The following is a 20848-nucleotide window of genomic DNA, read 5'->3' as shown; positions in this document are numbered from 1 at the left end:
CCCAACCCCCCCAGTCACTCAGCTGTTGCCTAACTCTGATGGTGTCTAAAGATCCTATGCACCTAAATTTCTGTCATTTAAATCATCCAAATGCCTACAAATCTGGTGCTGGGCATGCTCCCACTGGCTCAGGCTAGGCGCACAGATCCCTATTTCATACCTAAGCACCAGCACGTGCCTCACACTATGGTTTCCCTGGCCTGCCTCTCATGTGGCTGCCCCCCTGCCCACTCTGCTTTGTCTCAGGCCCATGTCCCATTTCAGGTGGGGGGAGGGGAGGCTAAATTTGGTGTTTTAACTCCATGGCACAATGCCAGTGGCTCAATTTTGACCCCAGATGCTCCCCTGCCTCCCTCTCTCGCAACCAATGTGGGACATTCGGGCCTATCCAGAGTGCGTAGAGCAGCAGCCCTGGAACCAGACCAGCTGGTGCTTCACCACCAGCATCCAGGTGAAGCATGGGGAGCTGCTGTCAGTGCCCACAGGGGGAGCCAGCCAGGAGGGGGGCAGCGGGGGACTGGCAGGGGGCAGAAATGGCCGGGTGTTGCCTAGTGCCCAGTGACGGGTTAATCCAGCCCTGCGAATAACCAGAGGAACCTGCAAAGCACTGACAGCTACATGGCCCGAGTTAGGGGAGCAGAGCTTGTAGCTCCGGCCCAGGGCTAGTAGCCAGTGAGCCTGGTATGGAGACAAGAGACCGTCTCTGACAAACTGCTCCTTGTGCCAGTCTGTGATCAGAGTGACTCACACACAGAGTCAGTGTCACCGAGAAACGTGTCTCCTGCTGATCCCGGTTCTGGGCAGCCTGTCAAGGACCAGGACCCATGTGTATCCCTGTTAATACTGGGGACTCTGTGGAACAACGCCCAGTCTTCATAGAAATGCCCCTTCTCCCCCCATCCTGGGATCTGCACGTCTCCTTTCTGCCCATTGATACAGTGGCTTCTGCACTTGATCCCCCCTTAATGCTGAGAGAAGCTGCCTGTGCCCAGGGGAACTGGGACCCCCAGAGGCAGTGTCTGGGGCAGGGGGCTGCAGTGCAATCCCTTGATCGCTAGGACCCAGGAGCAGCTGGGATGCGGCTCTGGGAGCGATCGCTGGGGTCACTCAGTCTGGGCAGCAGGAAGTGAATCGCTCTCGCTGCAGTGACTCTGGGGCTTTGTGAGGAGCCCACGCTCCTTGCAAGATCCCCGAGCCCCGGCGGCTGCTGCTGGGGACCCCGGAGCCCTGGCTGCAGCCGGGAGAGGGGAATCTCCAGCAGTAACATTCCCGCTGCTCCCAGGAGCCTCTCCCGGTGCAGAGACCCCAGCTTGTCCAGGACCCCCCTTCCCAGGCCCCAGGCCCTGCTCCCAGGGAGGGCACCGCTTGGAGGGAAGGTAAGAGAGACCTGCCCATCCCCCCAGGGAGCGGTGCCCCCCGGTGCCAGGCTGCTCCCAGCGGGGCTGGCTGCGATTCCCTGCCCTGGGCCCGGGGAAGCTGCCGCCAGCTCCCGGTGTTTGCGGGGCGGGTGAAGCCAGCGCGCGCCGTGGGGAGGGCTGGGACAGCGACACGTGGGAGGATAAAGGGGGGTGGGAGCCGGAAGGGGGCTGAAGTGGGGCAGGGGGGGATTGAGGCATGAAATGGGATGTGTGAGGGGTAGGAGGGGGCTGAACAGGGATGCAGGGGGCGGGATGGGAGTAGGGGGCAGTGGTTGCGTTGCAGGGAGGATGAGGCAATGCCGGAGAGTCAGGGGGCGGGAGGAGGATCCTGGAGCGGGTGGGAACAGGGGTGGGATAGAAGGAAAATGGTGCGGGGGGGCAGTGAGAAGGGGAGAAAGTGGGGGGGTGAGACTTGGGGGGCTGGAGGGAGAATGGCGGTGCAAGCGGAGACTGGCTGGGGAATGGGGAGAGAGGCTAGTGATAAAGGAGAGCGATCGTGAGAGATACAATGGCAGCTCCCTCACCGCATCGTGCGGGGGGCTGCCCTACCCATCAGCCAGCTGGGGATTTTGTTTTCAGAGGAAATGGTCACGCTGGCGGGGGAGCAGGGGACTAACCCCTAAGGGCTCCAAAGTTACAAGGCAGATAGCCCCACAGAACTGGCCCCCAACAGACACACTCTTTCACTATTTTCTTAAGCCAAACTCACGATTTCTGGTCTCTGGCTCCTGACTGGGACCGTCTGGGGTGGCAGGATGGACCAGGGCCCCTCTTGGATTTCTGAGCAGGATTTATGGCTCAGAGTCACCGCCAGAACAGCAGGGGTAGATCCCAGTGAGCTAATGAGATCAGCCTGGGACTGCTGGAGCAGAGTGGGGTACTCAGTCGTCAGCTGCTGCCACCAGAGGGAGGAGAGGCTAGTGTCTGCCTCTCTCTGGCCTGAAGAAGCTATGTTGACTGTTCTCCAGCATATAATGTTTATATATGTTTCTGATATTTATGTTCGTTACTATAGATTCAACCAAGTCAACTGAATTTAGTCTTACTGGCCTGTAATTGCAAGGATTGCCTCTGGAGATTACCTTAGGTATCGTCCAGTCTTCTGGTACAGATGCTGATTTTAGCAAACTATTACATACCACAGTTAGTAGTTCTGCCATTTCATATTTAATACAGTGTTACTGAAGCTGTGTCAGTCCCAGGATACAAGTCCCAGATACAAGGTGGGTCAGATAATATCTTTTATTGGACCAATTTCACCTTGAATGGTCTCTTGAAATATGTGTTATCTACTAATGCTAAACAATCTGTTCCATTTTGTATTTAGCTATGACACTCTGAGTACATTTCCCAGACCTGAAGAAGAGCTCTGTGTAGCTCAAATGAGTATCTCTTTCCCCAGCAGAAGTTGGTCCAGTAAATATATTACCTTGCCCACCTTGTCTCTCTCAAGACATCTAGACAGACTTGTGTGTAGTTCTGGGGAGGAGCCGGTGGTGGTGGTACATGTAGGTACCAATTACATAGGGAAGGACAGGAAAAAGGTCCTGGAGGCCAAATTCAGGCTGCTAGGTAAGAGATTGAAGTCCAGGACTTCCATAGTAGTGTTCTCTGAAATGCTTCCAGTTCCATGCACAGGGCCAGTTAGACAGGTAGAACTGCAGGGTCTCAATACGTGGATGAGACAATGGTGTAGGGAGGAGGGGTTTAGATTTATTAGGAAGTGGGGGACCTTTTGGGAAAGGGGGAACCTATACAGGAAGGATGGGCTCCACCTAAACCAAAATGGAACCAGATTGCTGGCACTTACAATTAAAAAGGTCATAGAGCAGTTTTTAAACCAAGAGCTAGGGGAAAGCTGACAGGTGCGGAGGAGCATGTGGTTCAGACAGAGACATCACTTAGGGGAGGATCTATAAATGGAAATTCCCTATGTCCTAGTAAGGAGGAGAGGATGGAAGATGATACAATATGGGAAGGATCAGATGAGAAACAGTCAAATGAAAAAAAAGTCCCATTCAATTACACCACATCATGGCAGACAGCTAGAAAGTGACAATTATTTTGTTTATATGCAAACGCTAGAAGTCTCAATAATAAGATGGGTGAACTTGAGTGTCTGGTATTAAATGAGGATATTGATACAGTAGGTATCACAGAAACTTGGTGGAATGAAGATAATCAATGGGACACAGTAATACCAGGGTACAAAATATATCAGAATATCAGAACAGGTTGTGCTAGTGGGGCAGTGGCATTATATGTGAAAGAAAGCGTAGAATCAAACGAAGTAAAAATCTTAAATGAACCAAACTATACCACAGAATCAAGTAATTCCATGCTTGAACAACAAGAATATAGCAGTAGGGACCACCTGACCAGGATGGCGATAGTGACTGTGAAATGCTCAGGGAGATAAGAGAGGTTATAAACATAAAAAACTCAATAATAATGACAGGTTTCAGAGTAGCAGCCGTGTTAGTGTGTATTCGCAAAAAGAAAAGGAGTACTTGAGACTTAGAGACTAACAAATTTATTTGAGCATAAGCTTTCGTGAGCTACAGCTCACTTCATCGGATGCAATAATAATGGGGGATTTCAACTATCCCCATATTGACTGGGTACATGTCACCTCAGGACGGGATTCAGAGATAAAGTTTCTTGACACCTTAAATAACTAATTCTTGGAGCAGCTAGTCCTGGAACCCACAAGAGGAGAGGCAATTCTTGATGCAGTCGTCAGTGGAGCAGGTCCAAGAGGTGAATATAGCTGGACCTCTTAGTAATAGTGACCATAATATAATTAAATTTAACATCTCTGTGCGGGGGAAAACACCACAAGCAGCCCAACATGATAGCATTTAATTTCAAAAAGGGGAACTATACAAAAAATGAGGAAGTTAGTTAAACAGAAATAAAAGATACGTGCCACAAGTCAAATCTCTGAAAGCTGCATTGAAACCCTTTAAAAAACACCATAATAGAGGCTCAACTTAAATGCACCCCAAATTTAAAAGACACAATAAAAAGTGCCACAATGGCTAAACAACAAAGTAAAAGAAGAAGTGAGAGGCTAAAAGACATCCTTTAAAAAGTGGAAGTTAAATCCTATTGAGGAAAATAGAAAGGAGTATGAATTCTGGCAAATGAAGTGTAAAAATATAATTAGGAAGGCCAAAAAAGGCCAAACATAGGGTCAGGTAGAGAGGAGGAAAGATCTGAAAAACCCACTGGGACTTGCTCAGGCTAAGGCCTGATTTGTGAACAGGCCCATTGGGAGGTAAACATTCCCCCATTTCTAAAACAGGAACATCCCTCCCTCCCACCAGACAGGGCTGGGAAAACAGACCAGAGTTCCCCACCAAGAGTCTAGGCAGAGACTGCGGGGGAATACAAAGGAAAGGTGCTGGGATTCCTGTCCCTGTCCCCTACCCAAAGCTCTGCTTCCCACATCAGCCTGTGCCTCATAGGTTTGTGGTAAATTAGAAGACTCTGCCCTCCTCTGTCTGCTGGGAGGGACACGGAGCTCTCACTTTCTTGCCAACCCCTGAAGCTTTCTGGCTGCTCTAGCAGAATCTCACCCCCATCCTGCTCAATCTGTTCCTCCTCCCCCCCACTGAGCTAGCTTGCTTTCTTCCTTCCTTCCCATGAATAGTGGGATTGTGACTGTGGCAGCAGGTGCTGAGTAGGGAACATTTGTTGTTTCAGATGCCGGTGACTTTCGAGGATGTGGCTGTGTATTTCACCAAGGGGCAGGGGGCCCTGCTGGACCCCAGTCAGAGAGCCCTGTACAGGGAAGTCATGAAGGAGAATTACGAGAATGTGACCTCACTGGGTAAGGCTTTCCTGGCCTCTCTGTTATTAGAAGCCATGGGGTCTTGCATTTCCAAATCTGTCAGGTACATCTTTGGTGAGATAGACTGGAGGTGAACGAACCCTATAATCCACAGCTGCTATGTGAGAGAGACTTTCAATGAGATAGGGATGTCAAAACCTAATGGACATTCTATCTCATCCCTACCCCTCCAGCTTTCAAGGGGGCAGAAGTCATATATTGTTTTGTCTGGATTATTTCTCAGGCACACACAGAATCCCTGTGTGACTGGTTCCTCCTGGGGTGCTACCTGGAACTGGGGTACCACTGAGCCCTCTGACCCACAAGGCCTGGGCTCCCTCTCACACTGTGCTACTGTGAGAAGTTGTAGACCCACTCCTGGTCCCACACTTCCACCAGCGTCCACGCAGGCAGGGACACACCCCGCTGCAGTTACATGCAGGCTCTCTGTCCAACCCCTGCATGAACCAACAACAGAAATGCTACAACCAGGATAACTCCCAGCTCCCCAGACATGCACCCCTCTGGACTATGAACCCAAAATTATACCATATTGTGCTGCACAGGGAATTGTACAACATAAGGTCACAGCGTTCGCCTCCCCCCTCAGTGTGGGGAGGAAATGCAACAAACTTGTGTTAAATCAAGCTGAGATTTTTTTCCCAAGACACTTCACTTAAAGGCACACTGGATTTAGATTAAAACGTAAAACAAGTTTATTAACTACAAAAGATAGATTTTAAGGGATTATACGTGATAGCAAACAGATCAAAGCAGATTACCTAGCAAATAAACGAAACACAAACTAAGCTTAATATACTAAATACGTTGGATATGAACATGGGTGCCAGGTTTGTATAATTTTTGGTGGTGCCCAAGCAGAGCCGTCCGGTCCACAGGATGGACCGGGGCAATTGCCCCGCGTCCTGTGCTTTGGGAGGCCCCGTACTTCGGGGGGACGCAGGGTCCAGGGCAGCCTGGGGAGCTAGCGGGGAGCCTGGCACCAGCAGCAACGAGCACGGCCAGGCAGGTCTGCATCTGCAAGCAGGCACCCTGCCTCAGGTGCAGCTCCCATTGACCGTTGCGGGGGAGGAGGAAGGCAAAGGAGGAGGTTGTAGGAAGCAGGAGAGGCAGTGGGGGAGGGGAGCTGTCTGGCACAAAGGGGGGGCTCTCTGGAGAGGGGTGACGGGGGCATGGGTCTTTAGGGGGAGCACAGGGTTGTGTGGGTCTCTGTGGGGTGGGGAGGAGTGATGGACGGAGCCACTGCAGCCTGTGTCTGCTCTGCAGGGGTGGGGTTGCTATAGCCCTGCCAGGAAACCCCCTCTGTACTCTGTATTTTATGCCAGCTCCGGGGTGCCCATTGCTGCTCCTTTCCCCCACCCCCAGCTCTATCTGTCTCTCCCCACAACCCCCCGGCTGTGTCTGTCTGACAGTGACAGACTCCTGCTGCTCTCTCTCTGCCCGGGGCTAAGAGCCACTGTCTGTGGCTCCCTCCCCCTCCCTGCTGTGGAGGTGCGGCCAGGCAGCTCTGGCGCCGCCCCCAGCAGCTCCTGTTGGCTGGGTCAGCGCTGAGGGAGGAGGAGGGACGGAGGCAGCATGTGGGGCTGCCCTGCCTCTGCTGGGACTCTCCGCACAGGGGACGGGGGGAGCTGCCTGTGGGGAGGCAGGGGAAAGTGAGGTGAGAGTGCCCCGTGTTGCTGACCCATGGTGAGGGGACCCCCAAAGGACAAGGCCTGGGGCCCAAACATTGGTGGAGCCGGGCCCACCATCATGAATATTGATGGAGCATGGGCACAGCGAGCCCATATAACTCGTTACCTATGGATATGAATTAGCAGATTCTCACCCTAAATGATGGTACAGGCAGACTTGTAGATTCTTAAGGCACAAGCTGCATTAGCTGTACAGCTTGTGTTTCTCAGGTCTTCATACACAAGCTAGAAATCCCTTTAGCCTGGATCCAGCACTTCCCCCAGTTCAATCTTTGTTCCTCAGGGGTTTCCAGGAGACTTCTTGTATGGGGAGTGCAGAACAGATGAATTCACTCCCTGCCTTATATAGCTTTAGCATACGGTGGAAACCCTTTGTTTCAAAACTTGGTTCCCAGACTGGTTTGTGGACAAATACTGACATCCCAAGATGGAGTACAGAGACATGTGGTCTGGTCACATGTCCTTGTAGAGTTATAGCAGCCATTGCTTACTGGCTGGCCAAAATGCCCACAGGAAGGTTAAGCTATTCCATGGTCCATTGTCTTTGCTGATGGACCATCAGCCTCGCATGGCTTTTTCATTGTTGTACCTGAAAGGCTGGCTGTGGGTGTTTTCCAGAGCAAGCCCATTTGAATTACAGATTCCTAGTCAATAATCAATACTTCAGATTCAAAAATGATACATGCATACAAATTGGATATTCATACTCAGCAAATCATAACTTTTCCAATGACATCTTACATGACCCATCTTGCAAAAAAAGAATATTAATTACGCTATAATTATATCATAATAATATCACTATGAAGAATATGCGGTGCAGTGTCACACCCTCTTCACCTCCTTTCTTGGGACTAGCTTCAGCCATGAGGAGGGGTCTGGGCGCTGCAGGTTTAGAAATAGACAGGGGGTTAACTCTAGACCTGTGTGTGTGTCAGCAAGGCCCGGAGAGTGCACAGATCCTGCAAACTCCTATTGAGGGTGTAACAATTCCTCTCACCTCCCCAGACAAGGGGATTCAATGTTGAACCCCAAGGGGGTTCAATGACGATGTTCCTGTCCTCTTGGATTCCATGTTCCCCCAGCACAGCACAGGCACAGGTTCAACTCCAGGAATGTCCTTCGTGATAAATACTCTCCCTATTCTCCATGCACCCTGATCTTGTCTCTTTTCACCCCCTGAGCAGGATTTCCCATTCCCAAACCTGACCTGATCACCCGGCTGGAACGATGGGAAGAGCCGTGGGTACCCGATCTCCAGACCTGCCAGGAAAGGGAGATTCTGAGAGATACCCACATAGGTAAGGAGTTGGTGAAACTGACACAGAAACCATCTGGCGATTGAGGAAAAACATTGAGAATCCCAAAAATGTGGTGTCAGTGAACACATCAGTTCTGCCTCATCTCATCCAGGTCAGGGCTGTACTCAATATATATCATTCATGGCTTTCCACCCGTCCTGCTAGCGGCAGGCATTTCCTTCCCTGTGAGTGTTTGGATGGGATGTGGAGGCAGAATCCAATTGTTCAGTCTTTGAAAATTTATTGTGTTGGATTTTCCCTTTCTGCTATACCTCTTTTTCCCCACCATAGACAATGACTCCTGCCCAGATTGTCTCTCTTTCTCCCAGCAGGTGATGAGCAAGAGAGTGAGAAAGAGGAGGAGACTCAACATCAGGAATTTCCTGGGAAAGTGGAACCACAGGGGACCTTTGGGAGAAGAGCTGAAGGGAATTTCTCGCAGTGCTTGGAACAAGGAAAAGCCTCTGGAAATCAGAACTGGTCAGAGAGGCTATTCAGAAAACAGCCTACCAAGAAAGTGGCTGAATCTATTAAATATGTGGGAGGATGCAAGGATCCTGAGGAAACCACAGCCCAGCAGACAAATCACAAGAAAGAGAGATCCAATCAGTGCCTCAAATGTGGGAAACAATTCATTCTGAGATCACACCTTCTTACACATCAGACAATCCATATGGGAGGGAAACCCCATAAATGCTTTGAGTGTGGGAAGAGCTTTAGCCACAGCTCATACCTCACTGCACATTGGAGGACCCACACTGGAGAGAGACCCTATATATGCTTGGACTGTGGGAAAAGCTTCAGTAACAGCTCAAACCTCACTAAACATCGGAGAATCCACACAGGAGAAAGACCATATAAATGCCCAGACTGTGGGAAATGTTTCATTCAGAAGTCAAGCCTTGTTACACATCAGATAACCCACACTGGAGAAAGACCCCATAGGTGCTTAGACTGTGGGAAAAGCTTTAGCCACAGCTCATACCTCATTAGACATTGGGGGACCCACCTGGGAGAGAGACCCTATAAATGTCTCGAGTGTGGGAAAAGTTTCATTCGGAGCTCGCACCTTAGTAGACATCAGAGAATTCATACTGGAGACAAACTTCATCAATGCCTCCACTGTAGGAAAAGTTTCATTGAGAGACCAAACCTTATTAGACATCAGGTAATCCACACAGGAGAGAGCCCCCATAGGTGCTTGGAGTGTGGGAAAAGTTTCACACAGAGATCAGCTCTTGTTACACATCAAGCAATCCACACAGGAGAGAGACCTCATAAGTGCTTGGACTGTGGGAAAAGTTTCATTCAGAGAACAAACCTTATTTCACATCAGACAATACACACAGGAGAGAAACCACATAAATGCTTGGATTGTGGGAAAAGTTTTGCTTACAATTCAGGCCTTATTGTGCATCAGAGAATCCACACAGCAGAGAAGCCCTATAAATGTTTGGACTGTGGAAAAAGTTTCAGTCACAAATCAAATCTTACTAAACATCAGAGAATCCACATGGGAGAAAGGCCATATAAATGCCTGGACTGTGGGAAATGTTTCATTCAGAAATCAAGCCTTGTTATACATCAGACAACCCACACTGGAGAGAGACCCCATAAGTGCTTGGTCTGTGGGAAAAACTTTAGCCACAGCTCATACCTCACTAGACATTGGAGGACCCACACGGAGGAGAGACCCTATAAATGCCTTGAGTGTGGGAAAAGCTTCATTCAGAGCTCACACCTTATTAGACACCAGAAAATTCATACTGGAGATAAACCTGATAAATGCCTCCACTGTGGGAAACGTTTCACTGAGAGAACAAACCTTATTAGACATCAGGCAATCCACACAGGAGAGAGCCCCCATAAATGCTTGGAGTGTGGGAAAAGTTTCAATCAGCGATCAAACCTTATTATACATCAAAGAATCCACACAGGCTATAACCTTCATAAATGCCTTGACTGCGGGAAAAGCTTCAATATGAGCTCAGAGCTTACTAAACATCAGAGAATCCACAAGCGTGAGACCCTAGAAATAGCTTGACTGTGGGAAAAGATTCAATCTGAGTTCATGCATCAGTGAACCATACAACAGAGAGACCTTGAAAGTGGGGGAAGCTTCTATTGGTTGCTCCCATAGTATCAGGCATCAGCAAATCCACACAGGGAAGAAACCTCTGAGACGTTCCCAGGGTGGAAAATGCTCCAAGTGTAAATAACACCATATTAGACTGGTCTAAGCAAACCCAAGGCAGAGGATGGGAAGCCCCAATCAGCCCCATCTCCCTGCTGCAGTCTTGGTTGCTGAGCGAATGGGCCACAGGTGGGGGAAGGAAGAGAGAAAAACTTCCCCAGCTGCTCCCTCGGCCTGGCTGAAGTTTCCCCCTCTCCCATCCTTTCCAGATGGGATTCCCCTTCCATGGAGATTAAGAGAAGGACACTTGGGCTTGGCCCTACCTTCTGTCTAGACACCTTTCCCACCCCCGCATCTTCCACCAGCCCCTGGGCTGGGCTACTCCAATTACCTTGAGCTGTTCCCTGGAACGGGGGTGTCCAGAAAGGCTGGTAACTCCTTCCCTCCCCAAATCCCCCAAGGCACTGGGATCTGTGGGATATTGAGGGACCAGGAGGATCGTTTTGTGCAAGGAACTGGGGATTAAATGTTTGAAGCTTCTGGAACTAGGAAGCAGAGCAAGCTGGGTGCTGGGGCTATTGAATGTTTGAGGATCATGGGTTAAGGAGAGAGGGAGAGCACAGGGGATGGATTTCCACAGGGCTTTTTGTAGGAGGCCCAGAGATCCCACCTCTGCCTCCATAGCATCAGCCTCTGAGGTTCTCTTTATGGTAGGAAATGTGGTCGGGATTAGCCAGCGCATCTCTGTGACCCTCCATCAGATTCCTAGTATAAACTGACCCTGAGCATCTTATCCCCCTGTTAGCAGAGTGATGGCCAGTCCCTGAGTTCCCCTTTTGGGGCCAGATTGTCTCATTCTGGGAAATTCTCACATTAGTTCAGGCCGAGGTGAAAACCATTTATTGTTTGTACATTTTCTACCTTATGGACCAGAATTAACTAGATGTTAAAAAATTGGAGCAGTGACAGTAAATGTTGTTCTAGCTTCTGTGCTATTCGAGGGTGATGGGGTGAGTTGCAGGGATTCCCTCCTTCCCTCATCACTATCACACTCCACCTTTGGCACAGTAACTCTGTCCAAGCAATAGAGAGTTTTATCCTCTCCCCATTCTACCCCTCTATCTCCCAAAGGGTCACTTACCACAGTGGCCTTGGCTCTCCATGCTTAGGAATCACAGTTTGATTTCTATGATCCTAAATCAGACTCCTGAAGGCTGGAGAAGAAAGTGTCACAGACCTGGGAGTGGGCAGGGAAATCCCAGTGACCCTCAAAGCACAGTTTGACCTGTCCAGTCTTATAGCCCTGTTTCCATCTATTGATAAAATTGCTTCTGGGCTTTTTCTAGGCTACTCCAGATCATTTGTAGATGGGAAGTTTGGGTGGGTTTTTTTTTTTGTCTTTCTTTTAGCATAATGATGCTATAACTTTTGTAACTAATACACCCAAATAATGAGGCAAGAAGTAAAGCAGGTTTAGCCACTTCAGAAGAACATGGGTACATTTATTTTCCTGATTTTGAGTCTTAAAAGATTCTCTGAGATTTCAGTTTATGAATGTGAAAGTGTTTTATAGCCCAACATGTATTGTGGGTTTTTCTTTCTTTGTGAAGGCCGTTTGGTCACATACTTAAATATTAGTTTAATTTGACATGATGTAGCTCAGATTTGTTGAAGACTTCATGAGACAAATTATCATTGCCAGAAAAGCCTTTTTAAAAAAAATATTATTTTAACCTGTCTAACCCTTTGTCATGAGATCTTTTGTGTGTTGGAACAATGACAATGATCAATATCTCTCAGCACAAACACTGAAGGTGAGAGCAAGATTCACAGACTGAAACAGGGAAAGAAGTTATTTGCCTTATCCCTGCAGTGATGTGAGAAACAGTCAGGAGGGGGAGAAGGTGGGGGGATCAGAGCTAGGAAGCTGCTGGGTTTGCTCTTCAGAGCCAGACAACTGAGGCTGAGAACTGTGAACTCCCTGCATCAGAGCCAGAGAGAGACAAGAATAGGTCTATGAGTGTCATGTGAAGCTGCCCCTGAACTCTAAAGGGTCATGAATGACACCGCACAAAGAATGATGGGGGCAGGGGGACAGTCTCTCTCGATTGCTGAAATGATGAAGTTGGGTGCAGGCAAGAAGTGAGCTGGGGATGTCAACAGACCTGGCCAGCCTTGAAGCCAGGCTGACCCCAATCATTGAGGCCAGAGAGATATGAGGAGCCCTAAACCTGGCTGGTCATCTGTTAGGATGTCGATATTCAGGCCTGTCTGTAAAGGCCTATACTCTAAGAATTTAGGTGTATTCTTATCACTTAGCTAGTTACAGAGGTATAAAAGAAAGAATCAAAATCACTGTCTCCTGGTGTGAGGGCCTTCTCTCACAGTGACAGTCTGAGGCCCTGTTCTTAGGCTAAGGCCTTTGGCTAAGCAGCAGAGGCAGCCATAAGCTAGGAAGTGAACGGTCACCTCTTCACATTCCAGATTAGTCACACTGAAATAAGGGAATCTGGGGCTATTAGAAAGGTGATCTGATCTATCACCTCCAGAGAAAAGGAAGAGCCTAGAGGATGTAAAAGGAAGTTCAGTTTGATAGTTTTCTGTTAGTTAAGAACTCACTTCACAATAGACACAGCTGGGAAACCCTTATGTCTTTATAGATGTAGTTGTGAAATCCTCACTTCTGTATTGTTTTGTCATTATAGTTCCCACTTTGCTATTGTTTGTCTGTATAATCTGTCTGCTTCTGTAATTGTTCCTGTCTGCTGTATAATTAATTTTGCTGGGTGTAAACTAATTAAGGTGGTGGGATATAATTGGTTACATAATCATGTTACAATATGTTAGGATTGGTTAGTTAAATTTCAGGAAAATGATTGGTTAAGGTATAGCGAAGCAGAACTCAAGTTTTACTATATAGTCTGCAGTCAATCAGGAAGTAAGGGGGGGGGGTGGGCATGTGGGTGTGTGAGATGGGAACAGGGAATGGGGGTAAGAAAATTGGAATCATGTTTTGCTAAAGGGGGAGATGGGAACAGGGAATGGGGGTAAGAAAATTGGAATCATGTTTTGCTAAAGGGGGAGATGGGAATGGGGGTAAGAAAATTGGAATCATGTTTTGCTAAAGGGGGAAATGGGAACAGGGAATGGGAGTAAGGAAGTTGGAATCATGTTTGGCTAAGGACAGGAATGGGAACAGGGACACAGGTGTAAGGCTTTGTGGTGTCAGAGCTGGGAAGGAGGATACTAAGGAAGGAAACTGGAATCATGCTTGCTGGAAGTTCACCCCAATAAACATCGAATTGTTTGCACCTTTGGACTTCGGGTATTGTTGCTCTCTGTTCATGCGAGAAGGACCAGGGAAGTAAGTGGGTGAAGGAATAAGCCCCCTAACACCAGCTGCCAACTAGACATGGAGCCATTGATCACTACCTGTTGAGCCCAACAATTTAGCCAGCTTTCTATCCACCTTATAGTCCATTCATCCAGCCCATACTTCTTTAACTTATTGATCCATCAATGGGTATTAGCCAGGATGGGCAGGGATGGTGTTCCTAGCCTGTTTGGCAGAAGCTGAGAATGGGAGACAGGGCATAGATCACTTGATGATTACCTGTTGTGTTCATTCACCTGGCATTGGCCACTGTTGGAAGACAGGATACTAGGCCAGATGGACCTTTGGTCTGACCCAGTACGGCCATTCTTATGTTCTTATAAAACAAGTTTATTAACTACAGAAACATTTAAGTGATTATAAGTGATAGCAAACAGATCAAAGCAGATTACCTAGCAAATAAACAAAACTGCAAACTAAGCCGAAATTACCAGATAGATAGGATTTGAACTAGCAATATCTCACCCTGACTGATGATACAAGCAGGCTTGCAGATTCTTAAGGCACAAGCTGCATCTGCCTTGCAGCTTGGGCTCCCCTTCCCCGATCCCAGTCCTTTGTCTTCCAGAGCTTCTTTCAGGTGTTGAGTTGTGGGGGAGTGAAGACAAATCATGATGTCACTCCCCACTTTATATAGTCTCTCCATATGGAGGGAACCCTTTGTTTCAAGCTAAGTTCCAGGCCCTGTTCGTGGAAAAACGCAGGTACCAAAATGGAATATAGTGTCATGTAGTCTGCTCACATGCCCTTGCATGTCTTGCTGAGTCATAGCAGCCATTACCCATAGGCTGGTTAAAATGTTCCCCGGTGAGGGCAAACCTTTTCCATGGTCCATTGTCTTTGCTGATGAGCTATTAGCACTGTCTAGCTTTCTCACTGTTGTACCCGAAAGGCAGATACAAAATGGTAAGTGCAGACAAACAGAATAATCATATTCAGCAAATCAAAACAAAACTGAAGCCACAATCCCAAAGAAAGAAAACAAAGTATAGAGCTCTATTTCAAAATATGTGTACACTAAAGATAGGAGATCAGGTGTGGGTGCTTCTTACCCTCCTTGCATCTCTCGATTCCAGCGGTGCCAAGCCAGGATCGGTCACTCAATTCCGCGGAAAGACGAATAAGGGACAAGGCTTAGGGACCCTCTTAGCTGCAGAAGCCTTGGGAGGCTGTCACTTATCTGACCAGCAGATAGATAGTGAAAAGCACTCAAAAATCATGGTGCTGTAGGTCCCATACTTATACCTCTGTACTCCTTTATTCTCTTTCTCCTTTCTTATGCCAAATTGGGGCCGGTCTGTCTGGGCGACGCCAGCTCTCGCAAGAGTAGTTTACACTTGCAAGGGAGAGAAACAATAAGTTTTGACTACTGGACATTCCTTTTATTAGGGTAAATATTTTCCCACCTAGGATGTTGGTGTGTGTGCATCACGCTATTTAGTAGGGGCTAAGAGCCATGTCTGTCACAGCTTCTCTGTCTGCTGGGAGCCTAATCCTTGTATCTGTTCCCAGAGGCACATTGTAGCACCACAACTGTGCTTCTCACAGCTTCAAAGGCTGTGCTGGAATTGATGTTAAGTGCCCTATTGTTTTGGCTCCCTTGTGTTCCCAGCAATGCTGGTCTGAGAGGGGGGGCTGGCTGTCTGGCTACAGATTGGAATAACTGGAGTAATGTTCCTTTTGCACAGAGCCTCAGCTCTTTGGAACCTCTGCAAACACTTGAGCCACGTGTTTAACTCCATCAGCAGGAGTAGCCTTGGATCGCAGTGGGAGGGCTCAGGTGCATATGTGTTTGCAGGATGGACGCTCAGGGCAGTCCCTGATGCCAGGGCAATGGGGATGTGAAGTGCCGCTGTCTGGATTTGGGAGCCTGCCTGCACACCGCACTCACTAGGTGCTGGGTGCATGACTGCAAGGCGCTGGGCCGGGGAAAATCAGCCCTGGGTGGTTATTTTGAGTAGAAAACCAGAGCCACTTCTGGGGTCTTTCAGCTTCTAATGCCCTTTCCCTTCTGCAGCTGGATTTCAGCGTATGATAAAATCCCTCTCAATGCCAAGTCAGTGCCATAAATCACTGGACTGGGTGCAGGAATCAGTAGGCGACGTTCTCTGGCCTGGGTTATGCCAGGGCTCAGACTAAATTATTCTTCCCAAAACTTTTAAAAGCTGAGCCCCCTCCTCAAGGCAAAGAAACCAATCTTGCCCCTCACCCGTCAGCAATGTGTTAGCGACCCCACCCCCCATTTTCTTGTATACATCTTCAAACCCCACCCTTCCCACCATGGCTAGCCCTTCCCCACACTTCAGGAGACGCTGGAGTAGATGATCCTAACCGTCCCCTCTAACCTTAAGACATGAGGGACCCCATCTTGGAGCATCTTAAAAATCACAGTTCCCAGACTCTGAAACAGGGGCTGCTTTGCCGGGCTCACCTTTCTCCCTCCGTCAGGTTGGCCGATGGGGATAATGAGCCTGGAGATCTCATTCCCGCTGCTCTGAGTGGTGACCATGTGCACACGACCCAACACAGCTCTTACTGTGTCCCAGGAACGTCTTCATCTTCTGGGAGCCTCATGGCAGCAGTGGGATGATTTAACGGAGTCCCTTAGTCATGGGGCCTTTCTCTCTTTTTTGTTTCAGAGCCAGCGTCCTGGAATCATCTCCTGGTGCGTGGAGTGGTGGCAGTGGTGGGAGTGCCAGTCTCACTATACGAATGTGGGTTTTGGAAAGGTAGAGGGAAAGTGTTTGCCTACTCGCGACTCGTCTTCAGGAAGCTGCTAACTCATCCCTCCCAGCAGCCTGGAAGTCCGCAGGATTGACAGGAATCTGAGCTCCCCGCAGTGTGTGACAGGGACGGGGACCAGGCCCAGGGAACCAGAAACAGGAATCGAGACCCAGCCCTGGAGAATGGGGAAGGAGACCTGCTAATGGAGGACAGACGCTTGACCCAGGAACCCAGAGAAAGGGATCCATTAGGTGGGGACACGGATGTGGCCCAGGAAACTGGACTAGCATTGCCAATCCTCCAGGATGACCGGGAGTCTGCAAGAATTAAAGATTAATTGTCATGTGATAAAATCTTCAGGAATATGTCCAATTAAAACTGGCAACCCTAAACCGGAGTGGGGGGAGGGACCCATTAAATGGAGACAGACTTGGGCTGGGGAACCAGCTAGAAGAGCTGATCCCTCTTACGATGCCCCTCAGTGGTGGGGACTAGACTAGGCGAAACTTTTCATCTAAATCTATTTTAGCTTCAGCAGTTTGCGAATTCATATCCGGTCTGCTGAATTGTTCACGTCCAGACCCTCCCCCAAGTTCTTAAAAAGTCGAAGCATTTAGTTTAGACACTTTCCAAACAATCCATTTTGATTTTTCAGTTTGAAACAATTTTTTGTTTAAAAATGTCCTTCAGTTTTATTTTAAAAATTCAAAAAGTTACAAATCTTGAATAGTTCCTGTATTTTTTGGGGGTTTTTTTTTAAAAGCTTTTTGGTTCATCAGAAATTTGGAAAAATTTTAGTTTTGTTCAACCTGAAACCAGTTTTTTTCCATCTCTTTTTTTGGAATTGTCAGCGACCAAAAAAATTCTGTTTGCCCAGCTCTTGGGGCGGGTGAGGATTTTAGTGGTTATATTGTGGGTCTCTGAGTCTCCTTGTTGCTCAAAGTTTTCTTACTGTAACAAATTGATTTGAGATGAGGGCAAGATGGGCAAAAGCTTCCTAAAAGTGTGGGGGGGCTGCTGGCACCCAAACTGTGGCCCAGCCCCTGTGCCACCCCTTCTCCTCGAAGTCCGGCCCCCTCAAAACATCCCTTTCCGAAGCCCCCCCTCATGCCGCCTTTCTCCCTGAGCTCCCACTTCACGCTGCCCCTTGCCCCCAAAACACTGCCCCCCTCCCGCTCCCTTCTCTCCCCCTTCATCCAGTCGCTCACACTTATGGCCAGTGAAAACTGGTGGGCCCTGGTCTCCCCTGTTCCAGCACCCCTGGATGAGAGTGGGAGAGGATGAAGAACTCCTTTCAAATAAAACTCCCCCCACCTCAAAAAAGCACAATTTGCCACCAACAACAAAAAAAGGGGCAGTCACGCTGTGTTGTGTGTTACATTCCCGTCCTGGGGCGGTTTATGTCTTTGAGAATGTGAACCCTGTAGGCCTGGGTGTTTCTCTGCGTAATGTGACCTCAGTGCTCCTCACGAGAGCCATTGTTGTAAATGTTTCAGGAGCAGACATATTTATCATTCATGGACAGACAGACATTTATTCATAATTAGAACTGGTCAAAAATAGCAGGGGTGGAGAGGGTCATGAAAATGGAAGAAGAAACCAATTCCCCCCGGCCCCATATTCTTCAAACTTATTTGCAAATGTTTATAATGATCAAATTTCTGTTTAGTTTTGGTGGGAAAAACTCCATGTTCTCTCTCAAGTGGGCAGGGAAATCCAAAATGTTTTTTTTAAAAAGGGAACTCTTTTCAAATGATCAAAGTAATCCAAAGTGGCATTTTTAGTTCAAAGGTTGCATTGTGAGGGTAAAACTGTTTTGAACCAGCTCTATTACTGTATAACAAGATGAGTTTATTTTTCATGATGCATTGTTTGGGCCACGTTCCACGTGGTATTTCAGTTTTTGCACCACTCTTCTCTTCTTGCGTCTGCCCCTCTCATAAGCTGTGGCCTTAATCTCAGCCCTGGAAACACTTTAACGTGCACGTTTAAACGTTTTAACGTTTAACTTTAATTACTGCTGTGAATAATTCCATTTCAATGGGACAACTCTGAGGTTGGGTTTACAATACGGCACTATATCGGTGTAACTACGTCATTTATTTAATTTTCTTTCTTTTACATGTGAAAGTTATTGAGAGCTTAAAGCAGGTAAAATACATGAACAGGTTCGGACAGTCCAAGTTTATCCGTGCACAGTGACAGCAGAGATGTGGTATCTGCTAGTTTTCCATAAGTCTCTCAGGGTTACCCAGGATAACTTTGGGGAATCTCTCTCTTGCATCAGGAATGTTCCCTGAAAGTGTCCAAACAGCTCAGAGATGCAGAACCATTCCCTGGATCCATTCTTACAGCTGTCTTCCCCGGAAAGCAGTCTGGCAAGTGTTCCTGTCAGCTCTTTGCTAAGTTATCTGCCAAAACACTAGAGTTTTCAGGTGCTGAAGTAGCCCTTTGAATCATGGTGAAATTATCCTCCCCCCCACCACCAAAATTTGAAATGGTGCCCCTGAGTGCACGGTACCCTACCATGCTCCCCCAAGAGGAGCTGCATAAACAGGCAACTCTGCAAGTTCTCTGCATGCCTCTGCAAGAGACCCCCATGCCTCTCCATTTCCTTGGCCACATGTATCCTGTCCCCATGCTGGCGGCTAATCCAGAAAAAGAGGGAAAGAGCTCATCACTGCGACCACCTGAGGGATGTGTTGGGGTGAGATCAGCTGGTCAAAACAGGCAATAGGGACAGAATCGGAGACTTGAAGCTCCTCGAGTGACCTCTGACCTTTCCAGACCTGCCCTTCAATCAGACACAGTGATTCTAAAGTTTAATGTGATAGTAACTAGACCCATTTTAAACCCTTCACCACACAAGACAAAGCCCGTAGGATTCATCATGAGCAATTTATTTCTCCTCCCCTGGATTCCTGCAGCCACCAGCCACCTTGGAGCTTTCCCTCGTCTCTCCCAGGCTGGGCTCACTTGATTGCAGGAGCTCAGCGGAGGGTCCAGCTTTCCTCTTTCGCTTCCATTCTTCACGTCTTTGAGTGGCTGCATTTGCAACTGAGCAGCCTGATGGAAACACTGAGTCCTCTGTCCAAAGACTCCCTGAGAACAGGGGGAGGTTCGCCTGAACTCTCAGGAGTGGAGGCTTGGCCCATAGGGTTACCATATTTGAACGTTCAAAAAAGAGGACACTCTGGGGGCGGGGGGGGGAGTTGTAGCCCTGCCCCCTATCTACTCCCTCCCACTTCCTGCCCCCTGACTGCCCCCCACAGAACTGCCAACCCATCTAACCCCCGCAGCTCCTTGTCCCCTGATTGCCCCCCCCAGGACCCCGCTCTCCATCTAAGCCTTCCTTCTCCCTGTCTCCAACTGCCCCCTCCTTAGACCTCCCCACCCTAAATGCCCCCCTAGAACTTCCCCCCCAACTGGCCCCTGACTGCTCCAACCCCTATCCGCACCCCCGCCACCTGACAGACCCCCGGGTCTCCCACACCTATCCAACCTCTCCCTGTCTCCTGACTGCCCCCGCAGAACCCCCGACCCATCTTACCCCCCCTGCTCCCTGCCCCTGACTTTGCCCCCAAACCTTCGCCCCATCCAACCCCCCCTGCTCCCTGTCCCTTGTCTTCCCCGACCCCTCTCGATATGCCCACCCCCTGTCAGGCTCCCCCCAGAACCCTTGACCCATCCAACCCCTCCTGCTCCCTGTCCCCTGACTGCCCCTTGGGACCCCATGCCCTTCTCTAGCCCCCCGGCCCCCGTACCCTGCTGTTCAGAGCAGTGTGTCTGGGGTGCGGAGCCAGACACAGTGCCGCGCTACCCTGCAGAGCGCGCACCTCCCCCCGCCGTCCCCAGAGTGCTGCATTGGGAGGGAAATCCCGGCCCTTTGGAGAGTTTTACAAATTCCTCCCGGAGGGCGATTTAAAACCCAAAAAGCCGGACATGTCCGGGAAAATCCGGACGCATGGTAACCCGACCACAGGGACTCCAGGATCTGCAGCTGCTGCCACCTCTATGGTGAATCCTCCGACTCATCACCAACCAGCTCTTCCCCATTCTGCCACCCGGCCCCACGGTCTGACCGTGCAGGAGAACAGAAACCCTTTGGGACAGCAGGAGAGTCTCCTCAATGCTGCACTCTTTGCATGGCTTCCCACGGTCACCGGGAAACACGACTACCCTGCCCCAGGAGTCTCTCAAGGAGCTGCCGGCGCAGTCACTGGGCACCCACTCGTAATGGTCTCGGGCAGTGGCATTGCAGAGGGAGCTGAGCAGACCGTCCCTTCTGTGACTTTCTGAATTGCTGCCAGGACTGATTCTCCTCTGCGCT

General features: G+C 49.0%; 1 protein-coding gene across 1 annotated transcript in view; it reads left to right on the top strand.

Moving 5' to 3' along the window:
* The window catches only part of LOC140898206 (uncharacterized), a 46158-nt gene extending 32817 nt beyond the window's left edge, over nt 1-13341 (top strand). Inside the window, exons 7-8 of the mRNA XM_073311694.1 lie at nt 4889-4895; nt 8877-13341. Of these exons, the coding sequence (XP_073167795.1) occupies nt 4889-4895; nt 8877-10310 (1441 nt within the window). The 3' untranslated portion in view covers nt 10311-13341. The remainder of the gene's footprint in view (nt 1-4888; nt 4896-8876) is intronic.
* The last annotated feature ends 7507 nt before the right edge of the window (nt 13342-20848 follow it).

Source organism: Lepidochelys kempii, chromosome 14 (assembly GCF_965140265.1).
Source record: "Lepidochelys kempii isolate rLepKem1 chromosome 14, rLepKem1.hap2, whole genome shotgun sequence".
Classification (NCBI taxonomy): domain Eukaryota; kingdom Metazoa; phylum Chordata; order Testudines; family Cheloniidae; genus Lepidochelys; species Lepidochelys kempii.
The sequence above is the reverse complement of the archived record's forward strand: the minus strand, read 5'-3'. Positions and strand labels throughout refer to the sequence as shown.